This window comes from Triticum aestivum, chromosome 5A (genome assembly GCF_018294505.1).
Source record: "Triticum aestivum cultivar Chinese Spring chromosome 5A, IWGSC CS RefSeq v2.1, whole genome shotgun sequence".
Classification (NCBI taxonomy): Eukaryota; Viridiplantae; Streptophyta; class Magnoliopsida; order Poales; family Poaceae; genus Triticum; species Triticum aestivum.
The window spans coordinates 472,356,817-472,371,348 of record NC_057806.1 but is presented as its reverse complement, the minus strand read 5'-3'; the positions used below and the strand labels follow the sequence as shown (position 1 = coordinate 472,371,348).

The following is a 14,532-nucleotide window of genomic DNA, read 5'->3' as shown; positions in this document are numbered from 1 at the left end:
TCCACTAATATGGCCTCCTTACACATATACCCATGCATATGTAGTGTAGTTCCTTGCTTGCGAGTACTTTGGATGAGTACTCACGGTTGCTTTCTCCCCCCTTTCTCCCCTTTCCTTTCTTTCTGGTTGTCGCAACCAGATGCTGGAGTCCAGGAGCCAGACGCCACCGTCGACGACGACCCCTACTACACTGGAGGTGCCTACTACTACGTGCTGCCCGCTGATGACGACCTGGAGTAGTTTAGGAGGATCCCAGGCAGGAGGCCTGCTCCTCTTTCGATCTGTATCCCAGTTTGTGCTAGCCTTCTTAAGGCAAACTTGTTTAACTTATGTCTGCACTCAGATATTGTTGCTTCCGCTGACTCGTCTATGATCGAGCACTTGTATTCGAGCCCTCGAGGCCCCTGGCTTGTATTATGATGCTTGTATGACTTATTTTATTTGTAGAGTTGTGTTGTGATATCTTCCCGTGAGTCCCTGATCTTGATCGTACACATTTGCGTGCATGATTAGTGTACGATTAAATCGGGGGCGTCACATAGGCCTCCATCCCCCGCCGCTACTCCTCCCTCGGGGGTACCCCCTGCCGCCCCGGTCTCCTACCAGTTACTCCAGATCGATCCGGCGGGTGCTCAACTCCGGCCGCGGACGCCGCACTCCGGCAGAAGGACCCCGTTCCCCCTCCCCTCCTAGTAGTAGATGGTTCGTGTGATTGGGTTTTGGATGTGGTTTGGTCTGATTGTTCAAATCATCAGTATATATGTTGTGGTAATACAAGAAGGTTGCTCCCTGCCATAATGTTCAAAGCACTATATATTTGTTCATATAGGCAAAAATGATATAAACAATAGCACAATATCATTTAATGTGAACAACAATATAGTTCAAGGGCATTACCGACTTTTCACTGATCATACCACACATAAGTTGAACAAATGGGCACCGAAAAGAACTGGCTACCTTATTCTCTGGAGCTTATTTCCACATAAGCTTATCTTGAGCTTATTTTCATAGGAGCTTATTTCCACAGCGTAGCTCAAAAGAACTGGCCCTAAGATGACCACGCATGCATGCAGCCATTAATACGCCGTGCATGCATGCAGCCATTAATACACCGTGCATGCACACCAACACAAGACCGAATGAATCAACCCGCCAACTTAGTAGCCTCCGCCGCAGCCACCGCCACCGCCACCACCACCTCCACCCCTGCCCCCACCGCAGCCGCTGCCACCACCGTGGCCGTGGCTGTGGCCATGGCATCCACCGGAGGCGTACGCGGCTCCGTGCCACCCCGTCGTGCCGACAGCCGAGCCCCCGGACCTCGACGACCTCACCTTGGTGGGTGCGACGCTCGCCGGCCTGCTAGCCTTGGCCGCCGTGGCAGCAGCGGCGGGCTTCCTCTTGGGGACGTCGACGTCGTCGTGCGAGCTGCTGCGGCCGCAGAGGAACACGGCGAACGAGACGACCCAGACCGACGCCACGACCATGCCGAGCGCCGCAAGCCACGGCGGCAGGAAGCCCGGCGCTGCCCGAGGACTCCAGGAGCGCTCTCGCCATCGTGAATGGAGCAGAGTTGAACAGATCAGAACAATGTGTACGTGTAGCGGAGCTTCGGATGTACTGCCAGCAAGAGAGCGTATATATAGGCATATGATGCCCGTAGATGCGGATCGGCGAAACTAATCACCGACTAACTAGAGATTAGTTAAGGAACTCCGTTGGGATCAGGGCTCATCTTCTTGTTAAGGCCTACACTGTCTTGTGTTAAGATAAGGCATCGGGTGACGGACCTCGTTTTCAATTCGATTTGATCACATCCTGAACAGTCCATTGCTAATAAACTGCGAGCCATCGTCTGCAACCTGAGTTTCTACAACTTCGTGTGGATCATTATGCTAATTCAGCTTATCTCTAGTTTCGTTGCTACTTCTTTTCTTCACAGCGGATTATGAAATTCGTACATTAAGACTTTGTTATTTGCGAAAAAAATTAGCTACATCCACATCAGTAAGTACAAAACGTAACACGGCCTACGTAGCTATTAACTGGGGCCTGTGTCTGGTTCTAAATCCTTACCACTAAACAGCTGGCACCTTTACAGTTGGTTATAAGAGCAACGGGCACCTTTACGACTGAAAAATAATATAGTAAATGCTCTAGATTTAGCCTAGCAAGCAAAAAAAAGAAGAAGAATAACGAACCCATACACAAAGTGTTTGCCACTCAGGGATTTATGTTGCACTTCCGTATGAACCTGGGGGCGGCGCAACCTTGCGGTCCAGCGGCGAGTAGCCAATCATCTCCTCGATGCATCATGCGCCGTGCTTCACCATGCAGAGTGTGCGCTTGGTCGGGATGTGGGCGACATCCCATATCCACACTTAGGCGAATGTCTTTGTGTGGCCGCGCTGTCGACGCGGCAGAGGTCTTCGAGCGCCTCCTTTGCCCCTTCCATTGAAGGGAACTCCATAGGCAGCTTCTCGATGACGACATGGACATGGAGTGAGAACTTTTGGAGTGTCGTGTGGTCATTCTCATGCCAAGGCATGATGTTGAAGTGTGCGCGTCCACCATGACGAAGCCCTTTGCTACGATGTTGTCACGGAGCATCGACACGTCGAATTGGACGAAGTAGTTCTTCAGGTGGTGCGCTGTGACACATAGCAGGTGCGATGAGACGTGCAACTGCTCCTCTAGAGCGCGCCCCATAATCAGGGGGTCTGTTGTCCCCTTTCCGCCCAGGGCCGAGAGCGTGACCGCGTGTGGTGAAGGCAAACACCTCGTGGTCCATGGCGGGGGAAGAGACCACCCCCTTATGGCTGGAGCGGGGGTGGCGCAATGGGTTGGTGTGGGAGAAACGGGCCGCGGTGGCCATGGTGACAAGAGGCGGAGTAGGCGGTAGAGGTGGAGTGGGCTATCGGAGATGATATTGCATCGAGAGCGACGGCAGCCGAGGACCTAGTCTATTTTTGGCACTACCTCCTCTACCCTTGTTCTAGGATTTTGAGGGCATTCCTTGCCGAAGTGGCCAGGAAGCTTGCATATGATGCAGCAAAGGTGGTCTCTGCGTCCTTGCAAAGGTGGCGAGAGTTGAGGTATCAAAGACACATGCCATCAAGGCGCCTTAAGAAGGCCTCGCGCACTGGATCAACATGGGAAGGGTGGGACCTGTCCCAACTAGGGCCCGGAGTTCTCTCCCCGGAGCAGAATACTCGGAAAAGAGGCGGGATCCAGAGTTCACTCGCACGAGGGGGCTGCGAATCCAGCACATGTGGGTTCCTCATCCGACGCTGTCAAGCCGAGCAACGGGAGGGGTGCATGTGGCTATGGCCCACGGTGTGCGTTGGTGGCGCCGCTACCCGAGCGGCGAGCGGGTAGCGAGGGAGGACGGTTGGTGGCCGCCGCACCGTAGCGGCCAGCGTCAAGGAGATAAGGGCATCTTCAACATGTTGTATGTTAGTCTTGTTGGTAAAATGTCCATGTCATCAACCAACAAGCTATCATACAACTATTTCAATGGGCTGTATCTAAGTTAACCAATAGATGGGGAGAAAATAAATGTGATTGCTCTCTATTTCATCTTGGAGTTTGTGCAAATGTTGTTTGTTAATCTACATACAACTTTGCTCTCTCTCCATATTTATTGCATGCCACATCATCACCATGTCCTAGATGACAAATTACCAACAACTATCTTACAATTGTTGGAGATGCCGTATGTTAGTCTTGTTGGTAGAATGTCTATGTCATCAACCAACAAGTTATCATACAACTACTCCAATGGATTGTATGTGAGCTATCCAATAGATGGTAAGAAAATAAATGTGATTGCTCTCTATTTCACCTAGGAGCTTGTGCAAAGGTTGTTGGTTAAACTACATACAACTTTGCTCTCTTTCTACATTTATTATATGCTACATCATCACTATATCCTAGGTGGCAAATTTACCAACACCTATCTTACAACTGTTGAAGATGCCCTTATAGATTCAAATCAAATAAACTCAAGTGTTGGATAAGTACAGCAAAAAAGACATTCCTGAAAACCATAATTTTCTGGAGAACAAATACATTTGCAGGATTTAATTTGGCGCCGATTGAGGCACTGACATAGGAAAACCCCAAGAATAAATAACACCACGATGCAATCTAGGAAGACTAACTAATACTTCATCCGTTTCTTTTTACTCCGTATATAAGATTTGATCAAAATCAAACTGCACAAAATTTAACCAAATTTATATAAAAAATATGAACATTTGCAATACTAAAAACTATATAATATAAATATACGTTTTATGGTGCATTTGATAATATTGATTTTATATTATGAATGTTATATTTTTTTAATATAAAATTAGTCAAACACTATAAAATTTGATTTTGACCAAACCTTATAGAGGGAGTAACTAACCAAAAGTCCGAAACACGAATCCACAGCTAACGAGCACAATGGTTGTACGCTAAAAGAACACCATGGTCGTTATACATGACCCTGAAACTAATATGACTAGACTGTTGTTCATTGTGCTCGGGAAGGTAATGCGGCAGTGCATGTGCTTGCTCGGGCTAGTTACAGAGGAAATTTTTCTGAAGAGTGACGAGATAAACCTTCTGTTTTCTTACTTCCCTTCCTTATAACTGATATGATTATTGTTTAATAAAGGTTGCCGAATCTTAAAAAAAAATAACCACCACGCATGCAAGCAGCCATTAATACGCCTTGCATGCATGCCACCACAAGACCGAAGAATCAACCAGAACTTTAGCAGCCGCCGCAGCCACCGCCGCCGCCACCACCACCGCCTCCGCCGCCGCCGCAGCCACCACCACCACCACCACCACCTCCGCCGCCGCCACCGCCGCCACCTTGCCCATGGCAGTGGCCGTGGCCGTGGCCATGGCATCCACCGGAGGCGTACGCGGCTCCGTACCACCCCGTCGTGTCCACCACCGTGCTCCCGGACCTCGACGAGCTCACCGTGGTGGGCGCGAAGATCGCCGGCCTGCTCACCTTCGCTGCCGTGGCGACACTCGCGGGTCGGCTCGCCATCGGTGCCGTGGCGACACTCACGGGCCATCTCGACGTCGCGTCCGTGGCGACACTCACGGGCGTCCTCGCCTTCGCTGCCGTGGCGACACTCTCGGGTCGGCTCGCCATCGGAGCCGTGGCGACACTCGCGGGTGTGCTCGTCATCGGGGCCGCGGCGACACTCGCGGGCCGGCTCTCCATCGGGGCCGCGGCGACACTCGCGGGCGTGCTCGCCTTCGGTGCCGTGGCCACAGTCACGGGCGTGCTCGCCTTCGGGGCCGCGGCGACACTCGCGGGTCGGCTCGCCATCGGGACCGTGGCGACACTCGCGGGCGCGCTCGTCTTCGGGGCCGGGGCGACACTCACGGAGCTGGTCGCCTTCGGGGCCGTGGCAGCAGGGGCGGGCTTCTTCTTGGGGGCGTCGTCGCGCGAGCTGCTGCGGCCGCAGAGGAACACGGCGAACGAGACGGCCCAGACCGACGCCACGCCCATGCCGAGCGCCGCGAGCCACGGCGGCAGGAAACCCCACGCCGCCGCCGCCGCCGCGCCGCCCGCGGACTCCAGGAGCGCTCTCGCCATCGTGAACGGTGAGCAGAGTTAAACAGATCAGAATGATGTGCGTACGTTGCGAAACTTCACAAGGATCAGCAAAGAGCGCGTATATATAGGCATATGATATGATGCCCGTGCATGAGGATCGGGGAAACGAATCTCAACTAATCGCCGGCTAAGTAGAGATTGGATAAGGAATTCTGTTGGGATTAGGGGTCATCTTCAAGTTAAGGCCCACAGTATCTTGTTAAGGTAAGGCATCCATTGGATTACCTCGTTTTCAGTTGGATTTGATCACATTCTGAACGGTCCATTGGGAGCTGTCGTTTGCAGCCTGGGTTTGTAAACTTCGTGTGGATTATTATGATAATTTAACTGATCGACATAAGCACAGCAACCACTTCGAAATTTCATGTGTGGCGGCAGAACAGAGAACGAACTGACTACTTTCAAAAAAAAAACTGACTACACTTGCATTGCAGTATGCAGGAACTGGGCACAGTTTTTCTACCATCTTGTTACATCCGCGTCAGCAAGTATAAAAACGCAATATATAGCCTACGTGGCTCTTAACTGGAGCGTGTGTCTGTCTGGTTCTAAAGCCTACCACTAAATAGCTGGCACTTTTACAGTTAGTCATACATAGAAGGAACGGGCACCTTTACCACTGAAAAAAATAGTAGATGCTCTAGATATCTTACAAAACCTAGAGCATAAAGAATTAACCTATAGCAAGCGAAAAAAGAATAACGAAACCATACATGAAGTGTGTTTGCCACTCAGGGGTTTATATTGCACTCCCGTATGAACACTTGATCGTAATTGACATGCCGCGACCAGTATTTTCGGTATTTCGACAGTCCGATCTCAAGCCAGGGTTTCAGGTTCCCATTGTAGTGAATGACGGATGCCCGCCTGATCTCCTTCTCGTTCACGTTTGGGTTGTACCCGAGCCCCAATAGATGCCACGAGCGATCGAGGGGGAAAGTGCGGTTCCAGAACGTCACAAGGCCTGCAGGGAGGCTGCCTAGCTTCCATAGTAGCCTGTCTTCATTCTGCACAAATGAGATAAGTCATGGGTCAAATACCACTGAAGAATGGGGAAATGACAGTTTCGGTCAAGTACAGGGATTTCCTTGTAGATCAAAATAGGACAGAATAGCTGAAAGCTTATTGGATATACTCTGCTCAGCTCTCGGTGAAGACTCTTTTTTATAATGGAGTATGTTGTTCATAAGTTCATAAACTCACCAGGTTCTGCCAGGTGTGGTAGACGTCGGTGATGTTTTGCTTTCTCCACTCCGACAAATCAAACATGTTCATGCCATATGCCCAACCGCAAGCGTGTGGATTAAAATTGCTGGCAATTAGAGGATTGGAGAAGTTGAGGTATTTATCAAACCTGTGGAAGCTCTCTCCACAGGTCTCAACAGCACCATTGACCTTGCCTTTGAGATCTATCGACCAAAGCGCACTTAGGTCCTGCTGCACCACGGTATCATCGTCTAGAAATAACACCTTGTTAAGCTTCGGGAATATCTCAGGGAGATAGAACCTCAGATGATTGAGAATCGACAGGTATTTTGGGTTCCGGAATTTGGGATTTTCACCCGGCCTAGCCTTCCCACTCCCGAAGTAGTAATCAATCATCGAACTGGATTCCAACTGCTTCAGAACTGGGCTGTAGCTTGAGTTCAGCCAGGTAAACTCTTCAATGTTCTGAACCTGAACCGCAGCTTCACCCAAGGGATTAGCCAAGAACCACATCTTCATTGCAGCGTAGTTAAGCCTATCTGTCACAATGTGGAAGACATGGTTTGCTGGTTTCTGCAGAACAGAGTATTGAGTACATATTAGTGATTTAGGTACAAACTTAAATACAGTGAGATTGATAGATACATTATAGTGTTAGATACATCCATATCTAGAAAAATTCAAGACAGGCAATTTGGTACAGAGGTAATACAAAACAGAAGTCGGTTCACAATCATTAATCAGCTGCCTGGCTAGCTATCTCATTGACCAAGTGGTAATACCTTAGCATGAACAAGAGTGGAGTTCACAACCACTGCAGCAGCCAATACATTATCTGAGAAAACAGCATAGTGATGGAGTTGAGGGTCTTCCAACTTTTCCGTATTTGGAAAATCCTTATTGTTGGAGTTGCTGGAATAATATTCATTTGTAAGCCGCAATGGGAGACAATGGAGTCCTTTGGGTAAAGATTTTGCTGCTAGTTGAGCTAGATAGTTGGCATCTTTTCTGTGAGATTGAAGACGCTCCTCTGTTGAGTGAAGGCTTGTACGGAGCTTGTTCACAGCACCTGAGCAACCATCATGCATTCTCTTGATCCTACCCAGCGTCTGCTCCATCGCTTTTATTTTGCCATGGACACTTCATGCAACCGAAAGTTTTGTAAGTTCAGAGATAATTACCGCAATACAGAGTACAAGACACCAATAATGACAATGGAAATTCAGTAGTACAGTGAAAGAGAAAGTACTTCTGAGGAAGCATCCCATCATCGGTTGCACCACCAAGTGCTCGTTGGATATCCTTCATTCGTGCACGTAACTCCTTGGCGGTACCATGATTTCCTCTAGAAGCTAGAACACCAAGATATGTCTTTGCTCTTATCAATTGATCCTTGATGATGCGGATTGTAGCATCTGGGGAAGTTGCGGAATGATCAGTGCTACTCACTAATGTGGCGAGATCAGCATTGGCACTAGCATGTGTAGTTTGATCAGATGATGTATCAGCAATGCTTTCCTGGACAATTAAAACATTAGCTGTTAGAACAACCCTGAAAGATGGTAACTGGCAGAACACATAACATGCTCTGTTGTGACTGAATAAACAAGCTACAGTGTAAACATAACTATCAACATGGTGTAAAATATAAGAGTAGACTTTCAGGACTTCTAATCGCTCGTCACTCAGTGTTCTAGTCCTAATGTTCACAAAAAGGTAAGAAACAGACCACAAAACAGTAACATTGCAAAATGGGAATGAAAATAATAGGCATATATTTGCCAATCCATTAAGATGGCTGCAATGTCTTTGGGAGTAGTCATAGAATAAATTTGATTTTTACAATAAATAATATCACCTCCATTCCAGTTCATTCAGTGCACAAATATTTTACCTTCATACGATGAGTATGAGCTTAGGTACTGAGTAGTAATATAGATGTGCTGCAAGGTTCAGTCATAGGTTAGTTTTGCGTCCTACATTTAGGTAAGATTACCCAGACATGTCAGGCAGGTCTGTATCCATGATTCAGTCTTCCACTAATTTACCCCCTTAGAAGGGGATTCAGTCTTCCAGAAATATACCCCTCCCTTAGAAAGGGAAAGGGCTTCTCTAATAACTTTTTACCTTATTCAAAGACGATGTCAGATTTCCAGCAGTATCTGTTCCAGCAATGTTATTCTCAGATGCGCCAGATCCATCTTTGTGCTCTAGCTCAGTTGCATCCTGCAACTCTTTTTCATCCATCCCTTGTCCGTCCTGCTCTTCAGCTACCCTGCTATCGCCGGGATCACGAAATCCATCTGCTCGTCCGTCGGTGCTAACAACTTCCTTTATCATGCCATCCTGTGTAGACTGAGCACTGTCATTTCCCACAGCAACCACCTGATCAGCATCTCGCGACACAGGGTCCTCCCAGGTATCAATTTTCTTTTCTGATGGATGGCTCCTGGCTACCTCAACTGCTTGCCAGTCGTCAGTCGCTGACAGCACCCGGTTCTTGTGCTCCCCTAGCCTCTCAATTGTCAAATCTACAAAAAGCAATTCACACAGAGTTCCAACAAAAATCAGATGCGTTTACCCACGGATGACTCAACTGGCGACTGCTTCACCAAAAAAAGTGCAAGAAGTTGGTTCATTCGTTCTTACTGTGGTGAAAACAGACTCAATCTATCTCTATACCATTTTCACGGTCTAATCTACAGTCAGTGAAACTCATGCCTTCCCGAGATTAGGCAAGCAAAACGAAAGGGGGGAGGAAAAGCGGCATCTACCTTTGGCGAGAGAAACCTCGGACGCGGCCATTTGCGGCCACACCAGATTGGAGCCGGACCCGTCGCCCCGATCGAACGCGCCCCTCGCCACTGCAAGACAATACATGAACCAAATCAAGTCAAGAACGGATCTTCGCCGCATTGCCGCCGGCGCCGGAGCCGCACGTACCGGTGGAGTCCGGGAGGTACGGGACGGGGGAGCGGCCGTAGAGCACGAGGGGCGCGAGCACGGACGCGACGAGCAGCAGCAGCACCGCGCCCCGGCACCGCCGGCCCCGCGCGGCCCCCGCCATGTCCGTGGGCCCCGCACCCGCAGCCGGCGGCCGGAGAGCCTCGGACGGCGCACTGCACCGCCGCCGCCGGACGAGGGGGGTTTGCTTTCCGGCGCGGCGGGTGCTTGGCTTCGGGGAGGGTTCGGGGGGCTTCGGGCGTCGGCACGCGCGGCGGACGCGAAATTCCGGGGCGGCAGTGAGTCAGTCAGGGCTCAGGATGGGTAACGTGGGAGCGGTGCGCGGCCCATGCGGTGCGATGCGTGCTGCGCCGGTTTGGACTCGAGTGGTTTCTTTCCTTTCCACCGGCACCTTTGCCTGCCTTACACGCGCTGGATCGCACGAATTTTCTATTCCCGTGGCCCGTGGCCTGTGGGGCAGACGGGTTTCATGGAGATGTTTCTCTCCAGATTTGCGACGGTACGGAGATACAGCCTAATAATACAATAATCTGTGGTACAGAGATACAAGATCGTATTTACCGCTCCTATATTTGCTAAGCATTTGGTCAGATTTGGTTCGGCGTTTGTGGATAGAGAAACAGAGTCGGCGTTTGGATATGGGAGCGGTGGTCTGTGGGCGCACGGGACAGCAGAGGCATCACGGGCCACACGGGCAGAGGTGGATAGACCGAGTAAATGAGACCGCACAGGTGCTACAGACAGATATACCGGGGGGGTTTTAGGGCGGAGATGGGCCGAATTAAATGGGTGAATGTTCTTCAACAACAACAACAAAAAAGGGTGAAAGTGACGCCAGTGAGTTAAGCATGTCTTTCGAGTGACATTTTGAGACGGAGGAGAATGAGAAAGGTATCCATCCTTGAGTGCGCGCTTCTCGTTCAGAAGATTCAGACGGCACCGTTCTTTGGTGCTTTTCTCCCTCGACCGGGTGATCCGCCTGCAGATCTGCTCGTGCGCGCGTCCATTCTCTGCGAATCACGCGGCGTAGTACTGGCACGGACGGACCGCCGAAGCCGTGTGCCGTGCGCCCATCCCAGCAGCAGGCCCCGCGCGTGCCATGTGCGTGCGTGGATCCTACTCCTACGTACTCCCTCCATTCCAAAATATAGTGCGCCCACGCTTCCCGAGGTCCAACTTTGACCATAAATTTAACCAACGAGACCAACTGCAGCGGGAGAAAAAATTATATAATTGAAAACTTCTTTCGAATACGAATTCACTGATATAATTTTTGCTCCCGCCGCAATCGGTCGTGGTAGTTAAATTTACGGTCAAAGTTGAAGCACGTGGATAGAGGAAGCACTACATTGTGGAATGGAGGGAGTACTACGCACAGGCAGTTGCAACTGCCAGGATATGCTTACGTAGTACAACCTCGGTTTGGGTTTAGCGCACATTCATGTCACACCACACGGATCGAGGCCCTTTCATCCTCTATAAAATCCGACGATAAACTCTCGCCAGTCTCCTACTAAGTTTCTTCACGTATTATTATAAGTTTATTAAAAAATATCTAGAAAACAATTTTTCTATGACATGTTTGTTCAAATCTTGTTTGGAACGCACTATGCGAGAAGGTTGAGTAGCGCTTGTCGTATCATTGTCGTTCGCGGACGGATATCCTGTCCGTCTAAGGCCAACTCCACCGCGCGACTTCAAACGGACGTCCGGAATGACCGGATTTTGTCTCTTTAAAGCGTCGATGGGTTCACCTATGTCCGGCATTGTCAGATGGGGCGTGCGTGCGCCCACCGCGCGGCCGCATCCCAAATCGTGTCCGGGGTGGACGTGAATAAAAAATATATAAAAACAGGAATGAAATAACTAAAAAAGTAAATAAACGCATTTAAAAAAAACATAAAACATATATAGAGGTCGGCCACAAAACGGCTCAGTTTTCACGGCCACTTAAAAGGCCTAGTTTCATAATTAACATATAAAAACAAAATAAAAAAACTCCTCCCGCGCGCTCCTGCCGTGCCCGTCGGTGTCGTGGCCGTCGCCGTCTTCACTGGCCGCCGGTGTCGTCGTCGTCGCTGACGAGGTCGACGTAGGCCGGCGGCGTCCACAAATGGGGCGGCGGTGCGTGGTAGACGGGGGCTGGCTGGACGGCCGGAGGTGCCTGCACCACCTCCTCCCGGGGCGACGCCTCCCGTTCCGGTGACCGCGGCGGAGTGGGGCACCAGTTCACGCCCACGCCGGCGGCCATCTCCAGAGCAGTGCAGGACCAGCCCCACCCTGGCCCAGCAGCTGCTGGAACACGGCCGGCAACGCCTCCTCCGTCGGCTCCTCCGTGACGGCCGCCATCTCCGGGAAGGCGACGTCCCCGGCGGCAGAGAGGGCCATGGTCTCCTCCAGGGCGTGCCACTGCCGCTCGTCGTGCGTGTTCATGGAGTCGTCCATGACACGCTACAGGAGACGGGCCTCCTCCTCCGCTGTCATGCGAGGAGGGGGAGGTGGCGACGGTGACGATGAAGGCGACGGCGTGGGCGTCATGCCACGCACCCGAGTACGCCCCCGCTCCTGTCGTGGCCGCCGCGGCCCCGTCGAGGTGCCGGCGAAGAACGACGCGCGCCTAGTGTCGTGCTCGTCACGAAACCAGGTGTCCCAGAGCCCGGCGTCGGGGACGTACCTGGGATCGTAGAAGAGGTCGTCGGGGGCGTACCTGGGGTCGTAGAAGAGGTCGTCGGGGGCGTACCTGGGGTCGTAGAAGAGGTCGTCGGGGAGGAGGCGGCGGCGGCGCTCGATCTCCTTGTCGCGCGCACGGCCGCTCGTCGGGACCGCCGGGATCGGGACTCGGTCGGCGGACAGATGCCAGTTATTGGGGAGATGGACGTCGCTCCAAGGAAGCGGCGTCCTCGTCTCCCAATAACGGCGGCACACCGACGACCGGACGTAATGCCGGTCGCGCTCGCCGGCGGACGTGGGTGCGATGGAGAAGGCGGGCGGCGCGGGGGGGGGGGCCCGGCGTGGTGGCGATGGCGAGCAGCGGCGGCGTCCCGACGAGGAACCAGCCTCGCGGTCGTGCTTGCCTTTGCGGCCCATGGAAGCGGTCGGCCGGCCGGCGAGGTGTTGGCTAGGGTTTGGGACTGGGGCTGTCGGGTTTTGAGGAGGTCACGGGATGGCGTGGGGCAGTGTGGACGATGACCCATCCACGCTTCCCACTTAAAGAAGGACGGCGGCCCTTCGACGTGCGGATGACAGGTGGGGCCGTCCGCTCGTGTGCATTTATGTGGGCGGGTGGGAGGTAGGTGGCCGCTTGCCACGCGGCCCTGACGCGGACGAGGCGCACGTCCGTTTGGTGTCCGTCGCGACCCAAACCCGGTGCAAGTTTGCGCTCGAAATGGGTCGACCCGGACACAAAACAAACAAGATGGGTTCGGGCCGCCGCGCGCTGGGCCACCTCCTTTGTCCGTTTTACCCCAAATGGACGGGGCCGGACAGGATAGGATCGCGCGGTGGAGTTGGCCTAAGGGGTCCGTGTTGGAGTTGCCCTTATATTTTTATTTCAGAATTGTTTAAATTTTTGTCCTAGATAGATTTAAAATAGCTAATGCTTTGCGTTCTTTTAAGAGCTCTAGGCATAACCGGCAGCTAAAAAAATGAATAATTTTATATGAACGTCCTTCAATCTGCTGCAGCGTGTGGAAAAACAAATCAGTAAGTTACAAAAGGAAAAAAAACAATAAACAAATCAGTAAGTTACAATCTGATATACAGCAGGTTCATTTTCGTGCTTAATTACATGAATTGTCGTTTACGTAGTATTTATGTAGGAATAATGAAAATACTATCCCTCGATCCTTATTAATTGTTGCTGATTTACTACAACTTTGTACTAAGTCGGTGGGTCAGAGGGAGTAATAATTTTTCTTTTGTGTTATTTAAAATTTTCAAAATAATTTTTAATGTAACATGAAGCATCTGTACTGGAGATATGTACTAGCCTTTTCGTATAGAGCGGGAGCGAGGGTGCATGGCTACGTACAGAAGGTCTCCTTTGTATTTTGTGCCCAACTTTAACCGTAGATTTGGACTAACAAATTATAAGTTGTATGTCATAAAATTTATATTATCGGATTCAAATGTGAAAGTGGTTTTCAATGATAGTACTATTTTTAGGGTATACAAATTATGTTTAATAGTTAAATTAAATGTCAAAATTTGAATCAAAATACAAAGGCGCATTAATAAATCATTACGGATTAGCACGTTGTGAGGCGCGCGTAGCGGCTGACAGCGTGAGAACAAAACGAGGACGCAGGCCACCAGAAAGCAAAAAAGGTTGCTTACATCGCATGGCATCGTAGTAGTACCGTACGTACCGTGTGTATCGGCTTTCTTAAAGCAGCAAATGATGATCGGGCTGTGTGTGTGGGGGGAAGGGGCACGGACGACCGAGAATCATCCTAGTCGCCATGCACCCGTGCAGCGCGCTACCCCGGCGTCCGGCGACATGAGTTTGTACCACCCCGGTGGGCCGTCGCGCACGAGTTTGTCAACGTGTACACCCACCGCCGTCCTCCCACAGCCACCTCTCCGGAAAATGTGCTCCGGGACTGTGGGCACGGCCGGCGTGCCCACGCTTGCCATTACTCATTTCAACGTAATATGGCATTGGTAAATAGTAGTATAATTCATTTGAATTTGTCTATATCTGAAACAATGTCATGAGGCACCGGGGT

General features: G+C 50.9%; 2 protein-coding genes across 2 annotated transcripts; both read right to left on the bottom strand.

Annotated features, from left to right (window-relative positions):
• Positions 1–4,427: 4,427 nt before the first annotated feature.
• On the bottom strand, positions 4,428–5,708 carry LOC123107213 (classical arabinogalactan protein 9-like). Its single transcript, XM_044529214.1, has one exon. It carries the CDS (start codon positions 5,612–5,614, stop codon positions 4,769–4,771), a length of 846 nt encoding a protein of 281 aa, XP_044385149.1. The 5' UTR covers positions 5,615–5,708; the 3' UTR covers positions 4,428–4,768.
• A 363-nt stretch (positions 5,709–6,071) lies between these two features.
• Positions 6,072–10,186, bottom strand: LOC123104105 (probable galacturonosyltransferase 4). The gene is made up of 7 exons (XM_044525835.1): positions 9,785–10,186; positions 9,616–9,705; positions 8,969–9,372; positions 8,091–8,359; positions 7,624–7,981; positions 6,839–7,414; positions 6,072–6,642 (listed from the first exon to the last, which is right to left on the bottom strand). Exons 1-7 carry the CDS (start codon positions 9,906–9,908, stop codon positions 6,367–6,369), a joined length of 2,097 nt encoding a protein of 698 aa, XP_044381770.1. The 5' UTR covers positions 9,909–10,186; the 3' UTR covers positions 6,072–6,366.
• Positions 10,187–14,532: the final 4,346 nt, after the last annotated feature.

What these genes read in the sequence shown, in the direction of transcription:
- LOC123107213 (XM_044529214.1), bottom strand. Translation starts at nt 5,614, where the DNA reads ATGGCGAGAGCGCTCCTGGAGTCCGCGGGCGGCGCGGCGGCGGCGGCG.
- LOC123104105 (XM_044525835.1), bottom strand. Translation starts at nt 9,908, where the DNA reads ATGGCGGGGGCCGCGCGGGGCCGGCGGTGCCGGGGCGCGGTGCTGCTG. An exon ending in GTACCTCCCGGACTCCACCG is followed by an intron (nt 9,706 to 9,784) that starts GTACGTGCGGCT and finishes ATTGTCTTGCAG; the next exon opens with TGGCGAGGGGCGCGTTCGAT. An exon ending in ACCACACCTGGCAGAACCTG is followed by an intron (nt 6,643 to 6,838) that starts GTGAGTTTATGA and finishes TCATTTGTGCAG; the next exon opens with AATGAAGACAGGCTACTATG.